Below are 23874 nucleotides of genomic sequence, written 5' to 3'. Positions count from 1 at the left end.
CAGGGTTTCATTACATGATAACCCTCCATATAATCTCCATTTCTGTGATTCTGTGCCTCCAGGTGGGGGGCACATGAGAGGGAACCACACATTGATGTTTTTCTCCCTCTCTTTCTTCCTCCTCTGCTGTCTAAAATAAATAAATAATTTTAAAAAATAAAATAAAACTAGACTCAGAGTTTCAGAAGCAACGAATGGAGAAGAAAGGCCATCAAAACAAATTTTGGGTTTTCTCAAAAATAAAAGTAAAGTAAAAACATGATCTGATTTATTTCACCTAACATAATACCCTCAAGGTCCATCCATGTTGTCACAAATGGTAAGATTTTCTTTTTTATGGCTGAATAGTATTCCATCATATGTATAGATCACATCTTCTTTATCCGTACTTCTGTTGAAGGACACTTATGTTGTTTCCACCTCTTGGTGTTTGAAAATAACACTGCAATGAACATGAGGGTGAGTGTATCTTTTTGAATTAGTGGTTTTGTTTTCTTTGGATAAGTACCCAGAAGAGACATTGTTAGGTCATATGATAGTTCTATTTCTAATTTTTTGAGGTATCTTCATACTGTTTCTGTAGTGGCTGCATCAATCTGCATCCCCACCAACAGTGCAAGAGTTCCCTTTTCTTCACTCTTCACCAACATTTGTTATTTCTTGTCTTTTTGATAACAGCCATTCTAGCAGATGTAAGGTGATATCACACTGTGGTTTTAATTTGCAGTTTAAATGATAGTGATATCAACTGTCTTTTTCATGTACCTGTTGGTCATCTGCACTTATTCAGATCCTCTGCCTACTTTGTAATTTGATTATTTTTTGGTTGTTTTTTAAAAAATCCATTTTATTGATTATGCTATTACAGTTGTTCCATTGCCCCCCTTTAGTTCATGTCCATGTGTCATAAGTTCTTTAGCTTCTATATTTCCCATACTATTCTTGCCCTCCCCCTATTTTCTACCTACCATCTATGCTGCTTATTCTCTATACCTTCCCCCTCTTTCCCCTTCCCACTCCTCTGTTGATAACCCTCCATGTAATCTCCATTTCTGTGAGTCTGTTCCTGTTCTAGTTGTTTGCTTAGTTTGCTTTTGTATTTGTTTTGATGTGGTTGTTAGTAACTGTGAGTTTGCCGTCATTTTACTGTTCATATTTTTTATCTTCTTTTTCTTAGATAAGTCCCTTTAACATTTCACACAATAGGAGCTTGCTGATGATGAACTCCTTTAACTTGACCTTATCTGAGAAGCACTTTATCTGCCCTTCCATTCTAAATGAAAGCTTTGCTGGATAGAGCAATCTTTGATGTAGGTCCTTGCTTTTCATGACTTGGAATACTTCTTTGCAGCCCCTTCTTGCCTGAAGGTCTCTTTTGAAAAATCAGTTGACAGTCTGATGGGAACTCCTTTGTAAATAACCATCTCCTTTTCTCTTGCTGCTTCTAAGATTCTCTCCTTCATTTTAATCTTGGCTAATGTAATTATGACGTGCCTTGGTGTGTTCCTTCTTGGGTCCAACTTCTTTGGGACTCTCTGAGCTTCCTGGACTTCCTGGAAGTTATTTCCTTTGCCAGATTCGGGGGGTTACCCTTCATTATTTGTTCAAATAACTTTTCCACTTGTTGCTCTTCCTCTTTCCCTTCTGGTACCCCTATAATTCGAATGTTGGAACATTTAAAGATGTCCTGGAAGTTCCCAAGCCTCTCCTCACTTTTTTGAATTCTTGTTTCTTCATACTTTTCTGTTTGGTCATTTTTTTCTTTCTTCTGGTCCACTCCATTGATTTGAGTCCCAGTTTTTTTTTCCCTCACTATTGGTTTCCTGTGCATTTCCCTTCATTTCAATTAGTTTAGCCCTCATTTGTTCCTCTAATTTGTGACTAAAATCAAGCAGTTCTGTGAGCATCCTGATCACCAGTGTTTTGAACTATGCATCTGATAGATTGGCTATTTCTTGGTCTTCGCTTAGAAGAATTGGCTCTGGGGCTTTGAGCTGTTCTTCCTGAGCTGTAAAGTTTTGGTCTGTTTGTGCCTGTTAAGCAGTGAGGGGCAGAGCCTTAGGTGTTCACCAGGGCGGGGTGACCCTGTCACTGGGTTGTGATGCTATATGTGGAGGCGGGGTCAGAGAGGGGCAATGGCGCTTGTTCCACACTCTCTCTGGGATTTCGGTCCCCTCTGCTGCTTCCCGCAAGCAAACCGGGCCCCTCTGGTGCCTGCTCCCTGATGTGTGGGTTTGTGCACCCTCCAAGACCCTGTGGGTCTCTCCAACAAACTCTCTGTGAGCCTGGGAGCTTCTCCCAGCACCTTAGCCTTGAAAGTTTTTCCAACTGGTGCTTTTAGGCTTTAATTCCTGTCACTGGGGCCCTAGCCTGCACGATCTGTCTCACTGCTTGCTCCTTTGCCTGGTTTATCTGCATGTGGATGTGTGACTGTGGCCAGCCAGCTGGGTCTGCCAAACCCCACTGGGTCTGCCTGTTGCCACCCAACACCTGGGATCTGCCAACCACTGCCTGTGGCCACTTTTTCCAGAACGACCCCACTCCGCCAGCCACTGACTCCACCCCTCTTACTGGTCTGGCTGAATGGTTCGTTGTTGTTGGACTTCCATACAGTTCAATTTTCTGTGTTTTTGTTGCGTTTTTGTCACTAAAACTTTGTTGTCTTTAAACTTGGTTGTGTGAGGAGGCACAGTGTTTCCACCTAGGCCTCCATCTTGACCAAAAGTGTATCCTGGTTTTTTTTTACATTTTTAAAGTTTTATAGTTTTATTTCTAGTAATCACTGTCATTGTGAACATGCTTAAGACTATATGTAACAAATACAAATAAATGTGATTATGGATCCAAATAAATTTGCACTATAATTCTATGAAAATCGGCAAATTGTACTTAATAGAGATTGGACTGATACATACTCGCAAAAACAAATATGAGAGTACCTCTTACTACATACACATTATAACACTGTATTATTAAACTTTTTGATCTTTGCCAATCTGTTAAAAGTGGCATCTCAACATAGTTTTATCCTCACATGAAGACTTTTACTTTCATTGCTTTAAAGAGAGAGGGAGGGTCTTCCACCAAGATGGAGGCATAGGTGGAAGCACTGTGCCTTCTCCCACAACCAAGTTTCAATACAACAAAAGTTTTGGAGAACTAAGACACACCCAGAGACCAGAAAATAGAATTATACGGAAGTCCAACAGCTACGAACCGTTCAACGAAGACAGTAAGAGAGGTGGAGCCAGCAGTGGAGCTGGGTCGGGCAGGACAGACCTAGGAGCGCAGGCAGCCCAGAACTAGTCGGGGTGTGGGGCAGACTGACCAAAGTCGCACATTCACGCGCAGTGAGACGGACCACGCAGGCCCCAGGGGGCAAACCCAGTGGTGGAGGGCTGACAGCGGTGGCACACTTGCATGCAGTGGAGTGAGGTGCGTGGGCCTGGTGACGGTGGTGGCTGCGGTGCTGGTGGGGGTCGCGGCAGCAGGTGGCGGAGGGAAGCCATTGTCCCTCTTTGACCCCGCCCCCACATACAACATCACAACCCAGCGACTTAGTTGCCCTGTTCTAGTGAACACTTTAGGGCTCTGATCCTGCTACGGAACAGGCACGAACAGCCCAAAAGATGGTGCAAGAAGAACTCAAAGTCCCAGAGCCAATAACTCTAAGCGACTGAGAAATTGCCAGCCTCTCAGAAGCCCAATTCAAGACACTATTTATCAGGATGCTCACAGAACTGGTAGATTATAGTCACAAATTAGAGGAACAAAGTCACAAATTAGAGGAACATATGAAGGCTAAACTAATTGAAATGAAGGGAGATGCCCAGGAAACCAATAGCGATGGAAAGGAAACTGGGACTCAAATCAATGGAATGGACCAGAAGGAAGAACAAAACATCCCACCAGAAAGGAATGAAGAAATGAGAATTCAAAAAAATGAGGAGAGGCTTAGGAACCTCCAGGACATCTTTAAACGTTCCAACATCCGGATTATAGGGGTACCAGAAGGGGGAAAGAAACAGCCACGAGTGGAAAACTTATTTGAACAAATAATAAAGGAGAACTTCCCCAGTCTGGCAAAGGAAATAGACTTCCAGGAAATCCAGGAAGCTCAGAGAGTGCCAAAGAAGTTGGACCCAAGAAGGAACACACCAAGGCACATCATAATTACATTAGCCAAGACCAAAATGAAGGAGAGAATCCTAGAAGCAGCAAGGGATAAGGGGACAGTCACCTACAAAGGAGTACCCATCAGACTGTCAGCGGATTTCTCAAAAGAGACCTTACAGGCAAGAAGGGGCTGGAAAGAAGTATTCCAAGTCATGAAATCCAAAGACCTACAGCCAAGATTGCTTTATCCAGCAAAACTTTCATTTAGAATGGAAGGACAGATAAAGTGCTTCTCAGATAAGGTCAAGTTCAAGGAGTTCATCATCACCAAGCCCTTATTATATGAAATGCTAAAGGGACTTATATAAGAAAAAGAAGATGAAAAATATGAACAGTGAAAGGACAGCAAACACACAGTTATTAACAACCACACCTAAAACAAAAGCAAACCAAGAGGACAGCTAGATCAGGAGTGGAACCATAGAAATGAAGAACACATGGAGGGTTAGAAACAGGGGGGTGGGAGGAGGAGAAGGGGGGAGAAGGCACAGAAGATAGCATAGATGGTAGGTAGAAAATAGATAGGGGGGAGGGCAAGAATAGTGGGGGAAATATAGAATCTAAAGAACTTGAGACAAGTGGTTATAAACTAAGGGGGGGAGAATGGTGGGGGAGGGAGTGTGGTGGTGGAGGGGAATGAAGGGGGGAATAGAACAACTGTAATGGTATAATCAATAAAATATATTAAAAAATTTTAAAAAATAAAAAAAGAAAGGCATTTTATTAAAAATACAAGGAAATAAAGCTATAAATCCACAAAAAAAAATAAAAATAGAGAGGAAGAGAGAGAAACATTGATGTGAGAGAGAAACATCTATGGCTGCTCCCCATACACATCCTGACCAGGGATTGAACCTGCAATCTAGGCATGTGCCCTGATGGAGAATTAAACCTGCAAACTTTCAGTTATGAGATGAGACTCCAACCAACTGAGCCACACTAGCCAGGGGTCTCAGTATAGTTTCAATTTGCATCTTATTAAAAATAAGAGTGAACCATTTATTTTTCCTTCTTGGAAATACAGGCTTATATTCTTTTATTTTTTCCTTATTGACTTGCAAAAGCTCTTTTCATATTTGGGAAACTAGATTAATGAATTTAGTTTGTGCCCTGGCCAGGTGGCTCAGTTGATGGGAGCATCATCCCCTACAACAAAAGCTTGAGGGTTCCATCCCCAGTCAGAGCACATGCCTGGGTTGCAGGTTCAGTCTCTGGTCAGGGCATATATGGGGGGTAACTGATCCACTGATGTTTCTCTCTCTCTCTCTCTCTCTCTCTCTCTCTCTCTCTCTCTCGCTCTCTCGCTCTCTCTCCCTCCCTCCCTCCCTCCCTTCCTCCCTCCCTCCCTCCTCTCTCTTTTCTTCTCTAAGATCAATAAATGTATACTCAGGTAAGGATTTAAAAAAGAATAAAAGAAAATGAAAACTGATCCATGAACATGGACAACAAGGTGGGGATTGACTGTGGGAGTCAGGGGTGGGCACGGCAAGGGAGAGCAACAGGGGACAACTGGGACAATGTAATAGAACAACAACAAAAAAAGATAGTAGATTATATGTAAAAAAGCTGGAGCTTTTTTTTTTTTTAATTCTTATTTCTTCTTTCTTTTCTGGTTGGATGTTTCTCTCTATCTTTTGGTCCACACCATTGATTTGAGTGCAAGTTTTATTCCCATCACTATTGGTTCCCTGTACAATTTCCTTTATTTCACTTAGCATAGCCTTTATTTTTCCATCTAATTTGCAACCAAATTCAACCAATCCTGTGAGCACCCTGACCACCAGTATTTTGAACTGTGCATCTGATAGGTTGGCTATCTCTTTACTGCTTAGTTGTATTTTTTTCTGGAGCTTTGATCTGTTCTTTCATTTGGGCCTTTTTTGTTTGTTTGTTTCTGCATGCCTACGTATAAGGGGCGGAGCCTTAGGTATTCACCAGGGTGGGGCAACCCACATTGCTGCTTTGTGACACTGTATGTGGGGAAGGGGTGGAGAGGGAACAATGTTGCTTGCTCTGCTCTCTGTCAGATTTCAGTCACTTCCCCTGCTACCAACAAGCAAAGTGGGCCCTTCAGGTGCTGATTCCCAGGTGGGTTGGCTTGTGTATGTTCTAGGTCCCTGTGGGTTTCTCCAGTGAACTCTCCTGTGAGGCTGGGAGTTTCTCCTGCTGTCGCCTCAACCCTTACAGGTGTTTTTAATCAGAGGTTTGAGGCTTTATTTCCCTGCACTGGGACCCCAGGTTACAAGGTTGGTCTTGCTCCCCAGGTGTTCCTCACGGTTTATATGCACATGAATGTGGGACCACCCGCTCCACCAGCCGCCACCTCTCAGGTCAACTAGCTGCTGCCTCGCTGGCCAGCCACAGCCTTGCCTGCCCCAGTCCTCCACCACCACTCTGCTGCAAATCCTCTCCTCCCAACTACCCATTTCTGCCCCTCCTACTGGTCTGGGTGGATGTTTCTTCTTTAACTGCTTGGTTGTCAGACTTCCATACAGTTCGATTTTCTGTCAGTTCTGGTTGTATTTTGTCTTTAAATTGTTGTTGTCCTTCTTTTGGTTATGCAAGGAGACACAGTGTGCCTACGTATGCCTCCATCTAGGCCAAAGCCCCTAAAGATAAAGAGAGAATCTTAAAAGCAGCAAGAGGAAAGGAGACAGTTACCTACAAAGGAGTTCCCATAAGACTGTCAGCTGATTTTTCAAAAGAAAGCTTACAGGCAAGAAGGGGCTGGAAAGAAGTATTCCAAGTCATGAAAAGCAAGGACCTACATCCAGGATTGCTCTATGCAGCAAAGCTCCCATTTAGAATGGAAGGGCAGATAAAGTGTTTCTCAGATAAGGTCAAGTTAAATGAGTTCATCACCACCAAAACCTTATTACAGGAAATGTTAAAGGGACTTATCTAAGAGATAGAAGACCAAAACTATGAACAGTAAAATGATAAGAAACTCACAACTATCAACACTGAATGTATAAAAACAAAAACAAAAACTAAGCAAATGACTAGAACAGGAACAAAATCACTGAAATGAAGATTACATGGAGGGTTGTCAGTGCGAAGAGGGAGGGGAAGAATAGTGGGGGAAAGGTACAGGGAATAAGACGCAAAATTTGTAGGCGTCAAATAGATGGAGAAGGGTTAAGAATGATATAGGAAACAGAGAAGTCAAAGAACTCATAGACATGAACTGAGGGAGGGAATGCTGGAGGGGTGAGGGTGCAGGGCAAAGGGAGTTAAAGGGGAGGAAAAAATGAGGAAGACTGTAATAGCATAACCAATAAACTATATTCTAAAATACATTCAAAAAATAAAAAACAGTGAAGAGATTAAGAAATACAAATTGGTAGTTACAAATTAATCACAGAATTGTAAAGTACATCATAAGGAATATAGTGATATTGTAATAACTATATATGATATCAGCTGGGCACTAGATTTATCAGGGTGATCACTTTGTAAGTTATATAAACATCTAATCACACTTGTACACCTGAAACTAATATAATATTGTACATCAACTGTAATTGAAACACAAATTATTTTTAAAATGTAGAACACACCAAAAGACCAATACTGAAAAATGAGAATGGAATATTAAACACCTACCACTTAAAAAGGCAAAAAGCAATTCTCCTATGAATTCCTCTAGCATTTTAATGGTTTTGTATTATACATTTAAAGCTTTGATCCATCTTTAATTAATTTTAGGGTAAAGGTCTAATACATTGGCTAACTTTTGAAACACAGTTTCCCACTTATTCCATAACTATTTTTTGAATAATCTATCTGTGCTCATTGATTTTAGTGTGAAATTGACTTTAGTGTAAATTGACTTTATTTTTCAATTTCTGTTAACAGTCAATATTCTCTCATATTACTTTCAGGTGTATAACATTCTAGTTAGACATTTGCATAACATAGAAAGTTATCCCCTCAGTAATTCTAGTATCCACCTAGCAACATACATAGTTATTACAATATTATTGACTGTGTTTTCTGTCCTGTGTTTTACATCCCTGAGACTGTTTTAAATGCTATGTTACCACTCCACTCTTATCGGATTGTAAACTCCACAAAGAAAAAAATTGTGTTTTTTCACTACTGTGTCTTTAGGAACTAGAACAATGCTGGAACAAGATGGGTCCAGCAAGATTACACAGCACCGTGTGTGTTAAAATATACACAATATGCCCTGGCTGGTGTGGCTCAGTGGATTGAGCACCAGACTGCAAAGCAAAGGTCAGCTAGCTGCTGACCTTTGAAAAATTGAAAGCAAGGACCCAAATAGATACTTGTACACCAGTATTCATACTAACACTATGAATTCCCAGTCAGGGCACGTGCCTGGGTATTGGGCCAGGTCCTCAGTAAGGGGTGTGTGAGAGGCAACCACACATTGATGTTTCTCTCCCTCTCTTTCTCCCTCCCCTCCCCTCTCTCTAGAGAAATAAATTAATTAAAAATCTTTAAAATATATATACAACATATAATTTAGCATTTTAACCACTTTAAGTATACTATTCAGTGGCATTAAGTACACTCACAACATTGGGCAACTACCACCACTATCCACTTCCAGAACTTTTTCATTATCCTAAATTCCTTACCCATTAAACAACAACTCCCTTCCCCCAGACCCTGGTAACCTCTGTTCTACTTTTCTGACTTGTGATTTGTTTTTTCTAGGTACCACATGTAAGTGGAATCATACAATATTTGTTCTTTTTTGCCTGGCATCTTTCACTTAGTATAATGTTTTTAAGGTTCATCCATGTTGTAGCACATATCAGAATCTCAGGCTTTTAAAGGCCAAATAATAGTCAAATGTATGTATATACCACATTTTGTTTATCCACTCACCTGTTGAGGGACATTTTAGGTTGTTCCCACTTTGTGGCTATTATGAATAATGTTAGTATGAATACTAGTGTACAAGTATCTATTTGAGTCCCTGCTTTCAATTCTTTGGGTATATACCCAGAAGCGGAATTACTGTATCACATGGTAATTCTATATTTGACTTTTTAGGGAACCACCAAAGTTTTTCCAAAGTGCTATACTATTTTACACACCCATCATCAATGCACAAAGGTTCCTACCTCACCACATCCTTACAAACACATGTGTTCCATTTTTTATACTGTTTGGCTTTTCATTGAGTTGTAGGTGTATGTATTTCAGATATTAATCCTTTATCAGATATCATAGTCTCCCTTATCCGAAGTTTTGCTTTTTGCAGTTTCAGTTATCCATGATCAGCTGTGGTCCAAAAATATTAAATGGAAACTTCAAAAAATAAACAATTCATAAGTTTTAAACTGAATGCTGTTCTGAATAGCATAATAAAATCTCATACCATCCTGTTCCATCCAGCTTCTTCTTGCTCCACCCTGCCCAGATATGAATTATCCCTTTATCCAGTGTATCCATGTTGTAAAAGTTCCCCACCAGTAGCCACTTAGTAGCCATCTCAAGTGTAAAATGGACTCTTGGTATTGCAGTGCTTGTGTTTAAGTAATACTCATTTTACTTAATAATGTCCCCAAAGCACAAGAATAGTGATGCTTGCAATTCAGATATGCCAAAGAGAAGCAATACAGTGCTTCCTTTAAGTGAAAAAGTGAGTACAGTGCAAGATATGCTGAAAGACAACACATTCACATCATTTTAATTACAGCATATTATAATTGTTCTATTTTATTGTTAGTTATTCTTGTTCATCTCTTTCTGTGCCTAATTTATCAATTAAATGCTATCATAGTTACATATGTAGAGGAAAAAACAGTATATATAGGGTTCGGTACTATCCACTGGGAGTCTTGCAATGAGTCCTGCTGTTGGTAAGGGGGACCACTGTACATGATTTACAAATATTTTCTCTCATTCTAAAAATTATTTTTATTTGCACAGTACTTTTAACTCTTGAAAAATATTCATCTTCCATTCCCTTTTGTGTACCTCAAAATAACCTTGTAGGTTGTGTTATTATCTCCACTTTACAGATAAAACAACTTGAACATAGCCTATTTTATAAGTGGACAAAAGCTCTGGCAGGGCAGTTCAGTTGGTTAGAGCATCATCTCCTAACCCAACCTTGTGGTTTCAGGTTCCATACCCAGACAGGGCACATACAAAAAGACCTAATGAATGTGTGAGTGGGTAGAACAACAAGTCCATGTTTCTCTTTCTCTCTCTCTCTTCCCCCTTTCAAAATTAATAAAAACAAATAAATGAACAAACAGAGCAGAAAGAAACTCATACATACAGAGAATAAATTGATAGTTACCGAATGGGAGAAGGGTTGGGAGAGTCAATGAAAAAGGGAACAGGATTAAGAAGCACAAATTTGCAGATATAAAAAGTCACAGGAGCCCTGGCTGGTGTAGCTCAGTGGATTGGGCCCAGGCCTGCGAACCAGATGATCACGGTTCAATTCCCAGTCAGGACACATGCCTGGGTTGCAGGCCAGTTCCCTGCAGGCCAACTCCCAGCAGGGGATGCACAAAAAGCAACCATACATTGATGTTTCTCTCCCTCCCTCCTTCCCCAGATTTTATAAATAAAATAAAAAAGATTTTATAAATAAAATAAAAAAGATTTATAAATCTTTTATAAAAGATTTTATAAATAAATAAATAAAATCTTTTTAAAAAAAAGTCACAGGAATGTAAAGTACAGCATAGGAAATATGGTCAATACTAGTGTAACAACTATGTATAGTGTCATAGGGGTGATCATTTCATAAGGTACATAAATGTCTAATCACTATGTTGTACACCTAAAACTAATAAGGTGTATGTCATAGGGTGTATGTCAACTGAAATTGAAAAATAATAATAAAAAAACATTTTAAATGGCACATTTTACCATACTGCCTGGCAACCAATAAGAGCTCAAAATTTTCAGTTATTGTTATTCCTGTTATTGCTATTGTTGCTACTTCACAGCTAATAATAATTAGTGAAGAGTAACAGAAACTGCTTCAAAAGGCATTCGACGGTGGGAAAAGTAGAAAGCAGAAGCCCAGAAAAATTGTGGCAGTGCCAGGGACCACTAAGTCATATATGTTGACCGTACACTGATTGCCAGGAACGCACCTCACACTTCACTAAGTTCCGCACAACCGGGACTGTGGACCAACAGGACCCCAAAGCCACCTCGAGCCACATCTGCCCCGCCCCGCCCCGCCCCGCCAGGTGGCGCCTGCGCCGTGGGTGTGTTGGAGAGCCAGTTCCGCGAGTTGGGTGGCACACCCTGTTTCCGGCGCTCTGCTGTGATTCTACACGTCTAGGCGCTTAGTCATGATGTAAGCTCCGGTTGCCTGGCCGACTCGGAAGTGGCAACACTTTGGCCAGTGAGACTGTCGTGTATCGTCGCTGCTGGCCCTTCAGGCTCTGGTAAGAAAGGAAATAGCTTGAGGGGAGGGGATCGTCCAGTCCGCCGTGAGATTTTTCTCTCTTAGTCGAACGCCAGTTCAGGCCTCTGCATTCTTATCTTCTCCAAATTCCTCGTCCTCTGCTTGCCTGACCACTGACCCTCTCTTTCATGAACTTCGACCCTGTCTGATTTGGGAAATCCTGACGAATCCCAGCTCTGGCGTCTCTCCCACTCTGCCATTCCTCTCCTGGAAGAGGCCGGAGTACTATCGTGCACCGGGTGGGTGGGTGGGTCTCCCTTCTTGCCGCCAAGCCCTTAAGGAACCTGGAGGACTAAAAATATTAAGAGTGGACAACAGATAGCCAGATGCCAGAGAAGATAACATTAAACAGAAGTCATAGTACACAAATGAGCTGAAAACATATGGCAAGGTATTGACGTTTCATAAGTTATCACTTCACCACTCAAAACTTAGCTAGCACTCTGCTTTATGCTACCTCAGCAATTAGGTTCAGAAGACGCTTATATTTGATGAATCTTCTCTTTGGGATCAGTTTTTCACTCCCCGAGCAAGGATGTGTTTAGTCTCTCTGTCATGGACTGTTCTGGCCTCGCATGGGAGCCTTCCTGAGATAAAATGGGACCCAGGAAAGAATACTCTCTGCTTTTTGACTGATTATATCCTAGCTTACTGATGTGTTGGAAGGATCTATTGACACATAGAGGGACCTAAAAGGATTGTTAGGTGGAACATACAACAATTCCTTTTAATTGTTGTATGTTCCACCTAATTTTAATTGTGGTATGTTCCACCATCTTTTAATTCCTTTTTTGTTTGATGTATGTATCACTCATCAGGATGGGACTCTTATGAATGATGATTTAATACAGCCCGATTTTGACAATCCCAGTTTTACAAAGTACTCCAAGTATTTGTTTAAAAGCAATACCAAGTCTGATGTTGAAACATTTGTATACTCTCCTCTTTAAGAATAATAATGTCCCTTAGGAGATTAACAGTACTGTTTTTAAACAAAGGTTGAATTAGGGGATTGTGAGAGTATTTTGTAGGGTGGAGGTCGACAGCTATTAAGAGGTGCAGACTTGCATTGAGTTAATCAAACTGAAACATGTTTAAGGACAACATTAAAAAAATCAAATCCAAAAGCTCTAAAGATTAATGACAGTACTATTCCAAAGACTAATAATAGGATAGTTCTATATCTTTGTAGGGCAATTGAAAATAGCAGACTATAAATTACCAGTGATGTTGAATTTAAAACAAAATATCAAGGTCCCATTTTATCCAGCTTTTCAGACTGGGTGTCTGTGTACTCATTTTACAATTGTGAGGCCATTGAACAAATCTAGACTGGCATCTCCACAAAGGTTCTCATCAAATAATTAATCTTCCCTTTTCCTGTAAAACTTCTCTATAAGTAATTATATGATGTTAGCCCTTTCTCCATGAAAATAGATTTTGCGCAGTTTTGAAGTCCATATGAAAAAGATGAGGTTAGTGAGTTAGGCAAAAACCTTTTTGTTTTTCAAAAAGACACACAGCAGAGATAACAACAGATTTGTTTCCATTCTCTATTCTATATATGCTGAGATACCATAGACATGTGTCTGGCTTGACCTTCCAACTACAATCCAAGACAAATAGTAAAACCTTTACCTTGAAGTAGGTTCATGGTGCTGCTATTATGAGGTCAGGAGTAATTACACATAAGACTGAATAATTCAATAAATATTTATTTATGATTTTGTGATTATGATATACAATGCCAGACAGGAGAAAAATAGTCAGATATGAACCTGTATTCCAGTTGCTTACATTCTAGCACAGTAGATCTGCATTAGGAATACAATGTATAAAGTTATAAATCTCATTCAAAATATAGATAAGTGTGATGGGAAGCTAGCTCCATGTGAGCCAGTATAGTATTCAAAAAAGGAGAAGTAATGCCATTTATCCTTCCTCTCTCTTCATATTCTTATGAGCCTGATTGTCATATGTTCTATATTACTTTCATAGTTGACCCTTAAACAACATGGGTTTGAACTGTGCTGATCCACTTAAATGCAGAGTTTTTTCAATAAATATGTATAGTACTGGCATTTCAATAAATGTATTTTCTTTCTTACTCTTTTTTAATATTCTCTAGCTTTCTTTATTATAAGAATACAGTATATAGTACAAAAACACATACAAAATACATGTTAATTGACTATTATGTCCTTTGTATGGCTTCTGGTCAACAGTAAACTATTAGTTAAGTTTTGGTGGAGTCAGAAGTTATAAGTGAGTTTTCCACTACATGGAGGATTGGTTCCCCGACCCCATGTTCTTCCAGGGTCAACTATACTTTTTTCTGTGTGAATGGTACTAGTGATGTATCTCCTTTGTACTAAACTGAACTCTTTTCAGTTGTGTTTTTAAAAACTAATTCAAACTTGCTTACACAATATAGGGGAATCTATTGGCTTTTATAACTGAAAGAACTCTTTCCATATGTCATATCTGTTTTCCTATATGTTGGCTTAGTTTTAGACTAGGCCATTTCTAGATAGTGGAAAGATGGCAACTCCATGTTTATGTCTTAACCAGCCTAACAACTTAAGCAGGAAAAAAAGAGAACCCTGTTCAGACAGAAGCCTGAAGCAAATGTTTATTGAATCTCGTAGGCCTTGCTAGGGTCTTGTGCCCACTCCTGAGTCAGTCACTTTGGTCAAAGAATGCTGTATTCTTGTTGATCAGGCCAGATTCATATGCCCATTCCTGAAGCTAGTGGATGAGGTCATCTCCTTTTATTATTTTTTATTTTTTTATTGTTGTTCAATTACAGTTGTCCTAATTTTTCCCTGCTCTTCCCTGCCCTCCACCCCACCCACCCTGCTCTCTCACTCCCCATTCTGTTGTCCATTACCATGGTACTTTTTATACATATTCCTTGATTAGACCCCTTCTTTCCCTCTGTTCCCCTTCTTTCTCTCTCCCCCATGCCCTCTGATCACTGTCAGTTTGTTCCTTATTTCCATGTCTCTGGTTCTGTTTTGCTCATTTGTTTCATTCATTAGGTTCCACTTAAGTGAGATCATGGTATTTGTCTTTCACCACCTGGCTTATTTCACTTAGCATAATGCTCTCCAGATCCATCCATGCTGTCACAAAGGGTAGGAGTTCCTTCTTTCTGCTGCATAGTATTCCATCATGTAAATATACCATAGTTTTTTGATCCACTCGTTTACTGATGGGCACTTAGGTTGTTTCTAGCACTTGGCTATTATAAATAATGATGCTGTGAACATTGGGCTGCATAAGTTCTTTTGAATTTCAGGATTCTTAGGCTATAATCACAGCTGTAGGATCACTGGATCAAAAGGGAGATTACCTCCTTTTAAGTATGTAGACTGAGAATGGGATGGATCCCCAAGAGAATAATGTGGGTATTATGTTGAAAAGTGAGGATGGTGCTTTAGAGACAGAAAGTAACAAGAGCTCACTATACTTTTTGCATTCCTCTAGACATCAGAGTACTTTCAGATAGAAGTAGGGTAGTAGTCAGGTAACAATGAGACAATTCTTGTCCTCTACATAAACTAGGATTAATAATTAAGTTTATGCAGTGCTTAAGTGGGGAAAAGGCCTCTACAAGATTGTTGTTAATTTTAACTCTAAATATGCTAATTTTTTGCATTATTAAACTCAACTAAATTATACATAACAAATGTATAATTTGTTATACATTTAACAGATATAACAGATATCTGTTAAAGATATCAGATAGCACATCTGATATCTAACAGATAGCACCAGGCTGAAAGGAGACTAGACTGTCTGTCTAAGTCATTACAGCTAATTAGCCTTTAGCTCTTATTCAGAAAACATGACAGAGGAACATGAAACAACTGATGGAGATGCCTCAGAATTGTCAAGAATTTTTTAAAGATTCTATTTATTTATTTTTAGAGAGGCTGGATGGAAGGAGAAAGAGAGGAAGCGAAATGTCAGTGTGTGGTTGCCTCTTTCACACGCCCTGCTAGGTACCTGGCCTGTAACCCAGACATATGCCCTGACAGGAAATCAAACCTGGGACCCATTGGTTCACAGGCCAGCACTCAGTCCACTGAGCCACACCAGCCAGGGCAGAATTGTCAAAAAGTTTTAGTCTCTCTTTCTCCAAAAATAATAGTAACTTTTCTGATTTGCATTAGTTTATGTTAATATGATTCAGTAAGGAGTTTTACCTTAAGAAATTAAAGGTAGACCAAATGTTCTTTTTTCTCCTTTCCTTATAACCCCATCCTCATCTCTGCTAATGCCTCTGTTCTTATAGCAGTTCAATATCCTTGTAAGCAGAATGTTCATACCCTTTGTCTCTTCACATGCTTTTCAGGGTTGTATTTCTGTGCTGTGGCCTTAAAATCTCAGAAATGGGAGAAAGACTTCCAGGAGCTCTGCTCGTCCCATTGTGCTTCTATGTCCCCTTTGCACTTGAATGAGGACATGTAATCAGAAGAGTACAAATACAGGTTCAGTCAGCTCCACTAAAAACCCTTGAGGTATATATCTATTTCATATTACACATTAGGAATTTGTGTTTTTTCAGTATTGTAATAAGTCAGATAAACAATGAAAGTTAAATATTCAAGTAATCAAAGGTCATTTAGGTGTTTTTTTAAAGATTTTATTTATTTATTTTTAGAGAAAGAGGAAGGAAGGGAGAAAGGGAGAGAAACATTAGTATACAAGAGAAACAGATTGGTTGCCTCTCACACACCCCCAACTGTGAACCTGGCCCACAGCCCAGGTATACACCCTTGCTGGGAATTGAACCAGCAACCTTTCAGTTGTATGTCTGTACTCAGTCTACTGAGCCACACCAGCCAGGGCAGATCATTTAGTTTTTAGTGGAAGAAATATCAGTAGTTGTAAGCCTAGGAGTAGAGATAGATTTTATTTTTATGTATATATCCCTCCAGAAAGTATCCAGCCATGTTATATGAAAAATAGAAACATTTATTGAAGAAAATACAAAATATAAGAAACATTGGCCCTGGCTGGTGTAGCTCAGTGGATTGAGCGCAGGCCTGCGAACCACACGATCGCGGTTCGATTCCCTGCCAGGGCACATGCCTGGGTTGCAGGCCAGTTCCCAGCAGGGGACTCACAAGAAGCAACCATACATTGATATTTCTCTCCTTCTCTCCTTCCCTTCCTCTCTAAAGATAAATAAATTAAAAATCTTAAAAAAAAAGAGAGAGAAAGAAACATTGTACATAGGATAATGATGCCTCAGTCCCCTTCATAGTAGGCACCTTGGGACCTCACACGGTTCTCCCAGTTTCCATCAGCTGCCCCATCATATTTTCCTGAATCTCATCAACAGTCTGAAATCTCTTCCCTTGCAAGGGTGATTTTAGTTTTGGAAAAAGCCAGAAGTTGCAAGGCGCCAAATGTGGGCTGTTGGAGGGGCCGAGTCACCTGGGTGGTTTGATGTTTCACCAAAAAACTCTGCATGAGACGCAATGCATGAGCGGGCAAGTTGTCCTAAAGAAACTGCCATTCACCAGTTGCCCATAGCTACAGCCTCCTGAATCATCTGAATAGTTTCTGCAGAGGAATGTTCAAGCTTAATGCAAAATTTGATGCAGATTCATTGCTGTACTATCTCAGTCATTTTGATAGCCACACAGTACACATGCTCACTTCAGGGAATCTACTGCCCCTACTGACTAGTACAGTGACGTTGTCAATTGTTCATGCATGTGCATTCCAGTCGACTCTCCTTGGTTACCAGGTTACATCGATGTATACAAACCATTCTTGTTATATTAACAATGGCTGGACTTTTTCCAGACAGACTGTGTATATTGTCTGTGAGGGCGGGTCTCCCACAACATGCTGCTAATCTGGTTTCTGTCTGATTTGTCAATCCATGTCTCAGATACAGGCTTACATTTACTTCATATGTAGCTGAGGAATTCCTAGCTCCAGTAGTCATGGAAGCCTGAGTAAGTGCCACCTTGTGCTCATGGTAAATGAGAACTAGTTGGCCAGCCTACAAATTTATGGGAAATCTATAGCTTGCTATATTAGTTTTAAGTGTCACGTTGTTACAATTAGTAGGTGAGTTCCCTCTTTTTTCTTTCTACTTAACCTATTTTTAAAGGTATAACAAATAGAAACATGTCAACAGAGAAATTAATTCCAGCTGAACACTTTGTAAGCGTTTTTGTCTTAGCCAGCCCCAAAGCAGGACAACTCATCCAGTTGGTAAGTTTGTAACCGTTTTGCCAGAATCTCTTAAATCTTGGAATAGGAATGTTAAATAAAGTCTTACCAAAACCTTTAAAAACATGATATATTTGAGAAATGGAAAAAGAAACAACTATGGGTATGTTACAACTGTTGGTTATCTGACCTTCTGTGTCTAATACCTGTCCTTTCTATAGCCGTTCCCCCAGGTCTGGATGGAGGACACTTTAAAGTGAAATGACAGACCAGGAGAATAACAACAACATCTCAAGTAACCCCTTTGCTGCTCTTTTTGGCTCCCTCGCTGATGCCAAGCATTTTGCAGCAATCCAAAAGGAGCAGCTGAAGCAGCAATCTGGTATGTAGAAGAGCAAATAGCAGCAGATGAGATGACCTAGAATGAGTCTTCCCAAATTAAATATTCTTTGGGTCCTTAATTATAATTGGAACTTAAGTTTGAAGCAGAACTTCTGTTTGTTTTGGGCAGAAGTGGGAATGGATGGTTGTTCACTTTTGTCATTTATTTTATTTCATTTTGGAGCCTTTTCCTCCCTGTCCTCCCCCTGCATAAAAAGAGACTGGATAACAGATGGTTCTGTAGTAACAGGGTTGTTACCTTAGTCTGTCAAGCTGGTTTATTTTTTAAATTACCTAGTAAAATACATTTAAATAAATCTTTTTTAACATAGGAAACTGAAGTTGTAGGCAGAGTATGGAAAGCAAGTCACATGCAACTATAGAAAACAGAGGTGTATAAGGAAAAATTATAAAAGTTTCTTGTCCTATAGACAAATAAATGAGATCTGTTCTCAAGCCCAGTACTACAGAGTCTATCTCAAGTGAAATGTTTCTTCTACTCCATGGAGTGGCCAGTATCATAGCTTACTGCTATTATATCAGACTTGCAAGAAAATAGGATCCCCAGCCTTAATGTGAAAAAAATCACAATAATATCTCACTGATCAGAAAAATGATTTCTCTCATCTGGGACCAAAATTAAGATCAAGCCTAGTTTCCTATTGTGAGAAGACATGTAGACTAGAAGAATTAGGATGATGTTTCTCAAATTTACTGGAGGGTATTCAGAGGGTATTTATAGTTCTTCAAGCCAGACATTGTTCCCCTTTTATTACCTGCAAAAAGAATAATAGTATTTTTCTTTTTAGGAAAGAAGAAATGTTTATATTTTCCCTTTATTTAGTTTCTTTTGAAGGTGTTCAGATATGTGGCTGAGTTTTGACCTTGCTCTTTGTTTAGGATTGAATACAAAGGAGGTAAGGGCAAGACAGATGAGTTGTAGACAGGGTGATGGTTGAAGCAAGGGAGAAGTAAATATAATGCTGACTTTCTGGGGGTGTATTTAAAACCACATGCTTCCAGAGAGACTAGGAGAGAAACAACAGGCAGTGTGTCTTTTTTTTTAAAGATTTTATTTATTTATTTTTAGAGAGAGGAGAGAGGAGGAAGAAAGAGATGAGAGGAACATTGATTGGTTGCCTCTTGCACACCCCCAACCAGGGACCTGGCCTATAATCCAGGCCTGTGCTGGCAACCCTTCAGTTTGCTGGACAATGCCCAACCCACTGAGCCATACCAGTCATGGCAGCAGTGTGTCTTAACGCTGACTTTTAATGTGACAGAAAGAGTCAGGTGTGGGTCTCAGTCTCTGATACCTCTCCCAGATTTCTAGGATACTGTCTCAGAAAGAGAAACCTTGGATTGGGAGCTCGTAGGTGAGAAAGGAGATCAAGGGATAGAAAAAATAAGGAAATGAAAAAAATGAAATTTATGAGTATGTGGTTGAGGGAAATTTTGCTAAGTAGGTTCTTAGCTCCTATCACTCTTGGAGTTCACAGAACTTAACAGTATATGAGTAGAGTGACAGAACACTTGTCCTTCTGACTGCAAATGGACATAAGGTTGGCTAGAGTTGGGAGCATTGTAAGCACTAGGCAGTGGGGACACTGTTACTATTCTGTTACTATTTTAGCATCTCATCATCTTAGTTTGTTTACACTGAGTTTATCATGCTACCATGTGTAACCTGTCTTCTTTTCCACCAGCAGTTAGTATGCTGCCAAAACATGGGCCTCATATATTGAGCTTCCCTTTTACTAAATTCACCAAACTGAAGCAACTCTTCTGAGAATTTTGCCTAGACTTTCCTAATAACCATTTTGCCCATAACAAAAAGCATATACAGACCTATGTGTGGCTTTTAGTGACAATACTACTTTTATACTCATTCACCACAAGTGCAATACTGAGAGGCAGTCTTTTAAGTAGCTTTATTAAAAAGTAAAAGGATTTAACCAATAAGAAAAAAGTAACAAATCACAAAGAGAAAAGTATGCACAAGCAATTTATATATAATCAGATTATTTTAAAAAGTCAGTATCACTAAGTAGAAATGCTCACTAAAAACAATTAGATAGTATTTCTTTTTACCTATGATATTTGTGAAGATTTAAACAGGCGTTTTCTCATATATTATTGGTAAGCATGTAAATTAGAGCACTACCATATTTTTCAGACTATAAGACGCACTCCCCACCCCCAAATTTGGGAGGAATAATGGTTGTTAATGCTGCTATTGAGTTCTCTTTACATTTACATAGATGAATATTATGTTAGTTATGTTATTAAATATTTTACCACATTTTTTGCTTCAAAATTTTTTCCCTATTTTCCTCTAGGTGCGTATTATGGTCTGAAAAATACAGTATATCTGAGATAATTTGATAGTATATGTTAACTTTTAAATGTTCCAGTTCTTAAACCTAGCAATTCTACTTCTACAAATTTAGTCTATAGAAATACTCATACAAGCACACAAAAAAAGTAAGTTACAGTCTCTGCGGTGCTGCTTGAAATCATGAAAAATCAGTAACAACCAAAATGTTTATCAGTTGAGAAGTAGCTACATAAATCACAGTGCTTACATACAATGCAATACACTGCAGCTGTTGAAAAGAATGAGGCAGGCCTATAAATGACTTAACAGAGAAAGGGTTGGTGCCTATTATGTTTAAAAAGCAAGCTGAGTAGCAGTATATGCAGTATGATCCCACTTTTTATAAAAACTAGAAATCATAGAAATAAACATTAGCACCAGAATAGGAAAAAGATAGGAAAACTTTGCTAAGTTAAGGGGTTGTCCATAGGGAACTAGTTTATTATAGGAGAATATTTACATGATATTTTTCCATACAGTTTGGAATCATTAAAACGAATGTTTTCTGGCTATTCTACTTCCTCCCCATTTCTCCAGGAGCTTCATCTCACTTCCCCAGTAACCTGTCTGGGAAGGGTTCTCGGACATCCAGACCCCACCATAAAGGTGTTTCCTGGTTCACAGGAGCAGGTGTTGGCACCAGGAGCATCTCTCCAGGCCAACTATGCAGTGGGCAATGCCCCCCATAAACCAACAGATCCCAGATAAGAGTGACCACAGCTTGGTGGCCAGTTTCAACAACATTAGGAATCTCTCCAATGTCCTGAAGGATATTTATTTCTGAGAACATGCCATGTGTTTTGCTACTAAAAATGGAAGCAAGGTTACAATGGAAAATGCAAAGTGTGTGCAAGCAAATGCTTTTATTAAGGCTGGAATATTTTAAGAGTTTAAAGTTCAAGAACAGCCTGTCACTTTTTAATTAATTTGACAGTCCTTTTAGACTGCTTATGTATTCTTGGATCAAGTCCTAAACCAGGGAGTTTTAACTGTACTTTGAATATGTTACTCAGGTTATGGTTACCCCCTGATGCAATTTCTGGTAGAGGGAGTGGTGATAGTCTATGAAATCAATACTCAATAGCCTGAGGAAACTCTGGATTTTTATTTCTGTACTACCAATATTATTAATAAAATTATTCTGCAATCAGAAGTGTCCGGTGAAGCATTTTCCGAATAGGATGTGACTAGTGCTGTCCTACAGATCACCATCTCCTGACAAGCCTTGTTTCAGGTGATCTTCTTTCTTTTGGGAATGCAGGATGCTCCCATGTTGACTATCCAAAAAACTATGATTTGATTAAATCATTTCATTGTAATCAGAATCAGGTCAACAGATACAAGATTTCTTTACTGAAACCCTCTACAAAGGTATTAGTCCTATCTTACAAGGTATCTATTTGGATAGATAACTGAGGGTTCCTCTCATTACAGTATATGATTAGAAATGAAGATGGACAAATATGTTTTGTGGAATATTACTGCTGCCCAGATGAAGAGGTTCCTGAATCTGAATCTGAAGTATGATAATACACTGTGACATTTATGTATCCATTCATGATAGGTCATGTTCACATTCTTTATGATTTTGTATTGGATTTTCTAAAGGGAAGAAGCATGGATGAGATAGGAGCAAGATCCCTGTACCCTAAAGTTACTGTTTATTTTGTAAGTAAATGTTTTCATATAGTCACAGATTATCCAATACTGGACTATCCTGTGGTTCTGTCTTTTGAATTCATGGGAATTATTATGAGCCAAGATGAGTAAATTACATGTTTTATTCCATTTAAGTAGGATATTTCAAAAGCCTGAGAATTTAAAGTTTGATGGGGCCATATATGAAATGTTCTTTTATTATTTATTTACTATTACAAAAAACAAAGGTGTATGGGCATTGCTTAGTAGTATGAATTCTGGAAAATAGGTCTTACAACAGTGATTCGTAAAGTATTATGCCCATACCAACACTATCACCAACACCTAGAAACTTGTCGGAAACCCTGCAAGTGGGCCAGCAACCTACAGTTTAAAAAGTACCCCCCATCCCCTGAAATTCTAATATATGCTAAAGTTTGGAACCACTGTGTTCAAGGATACTTTTTAAAAACTAGCATTTAATTACATTGAAGTGATTGCTTTTCTGTGTGATTTCTTCAAAAACCTTCTGAAGCTTAGACATCACCAAACAAATCTGAATAATTATATGATTTATTTATAAAGTATTCATTTTGAAGAAATTCATGAACAAGTTATAAAACAGTCTTCAGAGTTATATATTTTCTTCTTGTTCTCCAAACTTTTCAGTGTAGTGAGTACTGAAGTAAGTGCTTATTAGATACCTTCTATTTCCCTGTAAGAGTCTCTCAACCAAACTAAGGTGTAGAAAGCCAGTTATTAAGTGATTTTCCATTTCTTAGGTAATTTGAAATAGGATAATTTTGTGGCATGTAGATATTTAATAACATATAATACTAAAAAATGAAATAAACGTAAATAAAACAAATTTGTTCTCTTAAAATCAGGAAGAGGCCATATAGTTAAAATAATTAAAGGCATATTGATCTACCAGGTAATTTTTTTATTGCTAAGATTCTGTACGGAAAATCATGTTGCTAATTTTGGCAATGTGCAGTATACTTAATTATGAGTAGAAAGAATAAAACTGTTTTTTTATTCTTTGGTTTGTAAAAAGTGGTAGGACATTTAGCCAAGGACTTCAGAGTCCTTTACACAAGATATTGCCTAATACAACTCAATAGCAAAACAAAAAACAGATTTCCAACCAAGATGGAGGCACAGGTAGACACACTGTGCCTTCTTGCACAACCAAAAGAAGGACAACAACAATTTAAAAACAAAAAAAAACAACCAGAACTGACAGAAAAATTGAACCCTATGGAAATCTGACAACCAAAGAATTAAAGAAGACACATTCATCAAGACTGGTGCGGTGGGCAGAGGTGGACAGCTGGGTGGAGAGGACTTGCAGCAAGGCGGCTGGTGGACCCAGCAGTCCCACATTCACACACAGATAAACCAGAGGATCAGCTGGGGAACAAGGCAAACTGCGCAGCCCAGAGCTCCATTGCAGGGAAATAAAGCCTCAAACCTCTGGTTGAAAACACCTGTTAGGGTTAGGGGGTTAGGGCAACAGCAGGAGAAACTCCCAACCTCACAGGAGAGATTGTTGGAGAGACCCAGAGGGTCCTAGAATGTACACAAGCCAGCCTACCTGAGAATCAGCACCTGAAGGGCCCATTTTCCTTGTGGGTAGAGGGAGAAGTGACTGAAATGTGCAGAGAGCAGAGCAAGCAACATTGTT

At 39.1% G+C, this 23874-nt stretch overlaps 1 protein-coding gene across 4 annotated transcripts in view; it reads left to right on the top strand.

The window, feature by feature from the left end:
• The first annotated feature begins 11449 nt into the window (after nt 1-11449).
• Nucleotides 11450-23874, top strand: part of UBE4A (ubiquitination factor E4A) — a 43114-nt gene continuing 30689 nt past the window's right edge. For 2 of the 4 annotated variants that reach the window (XM_037057473.1, XM_037057472.1), the window contains exons 1-2: nt 11450-11573; nt 18013-18173. In XM_037057473.1, coding sequence (XP_036913368.1) covers nt 18053-18173 — 121 coding nt within the window. In that variant the 5' untranslated portion in view covers nt 11450-11573; nt 18013-18052. Of the gene's footprint in view, nt 11574-18012; nt 18174-21983; nt 22071-22157; nt 22218-23874 lie in introns of those variants that run through there. The other 2 variants (XM_037057474.1, XM_037057475.1) reach the window with 2 other exon arrangements.

Source organism: Sturnira hondurensis, unplaced genomic scaffold (genome assembly GCF_014824575.4).
Source record: "Sturnira hondurensis isolate 20B ecotype Veracruz unplaced genomic scaffold, ASM1482457v3 Scaffold0009719, whole genome shotgun sequence".
Lineage (NCBI taxonomy): Eukaryota > Metazoa > Chordata > Mammalia > Chiroptera > Phyllostomidae > Sturnira > Sturnira hondurensis.
Note: the sequence above shows the minus strand (reverse complement) of the source record. Positions and strands in the feature narration are given on the sequence as shown.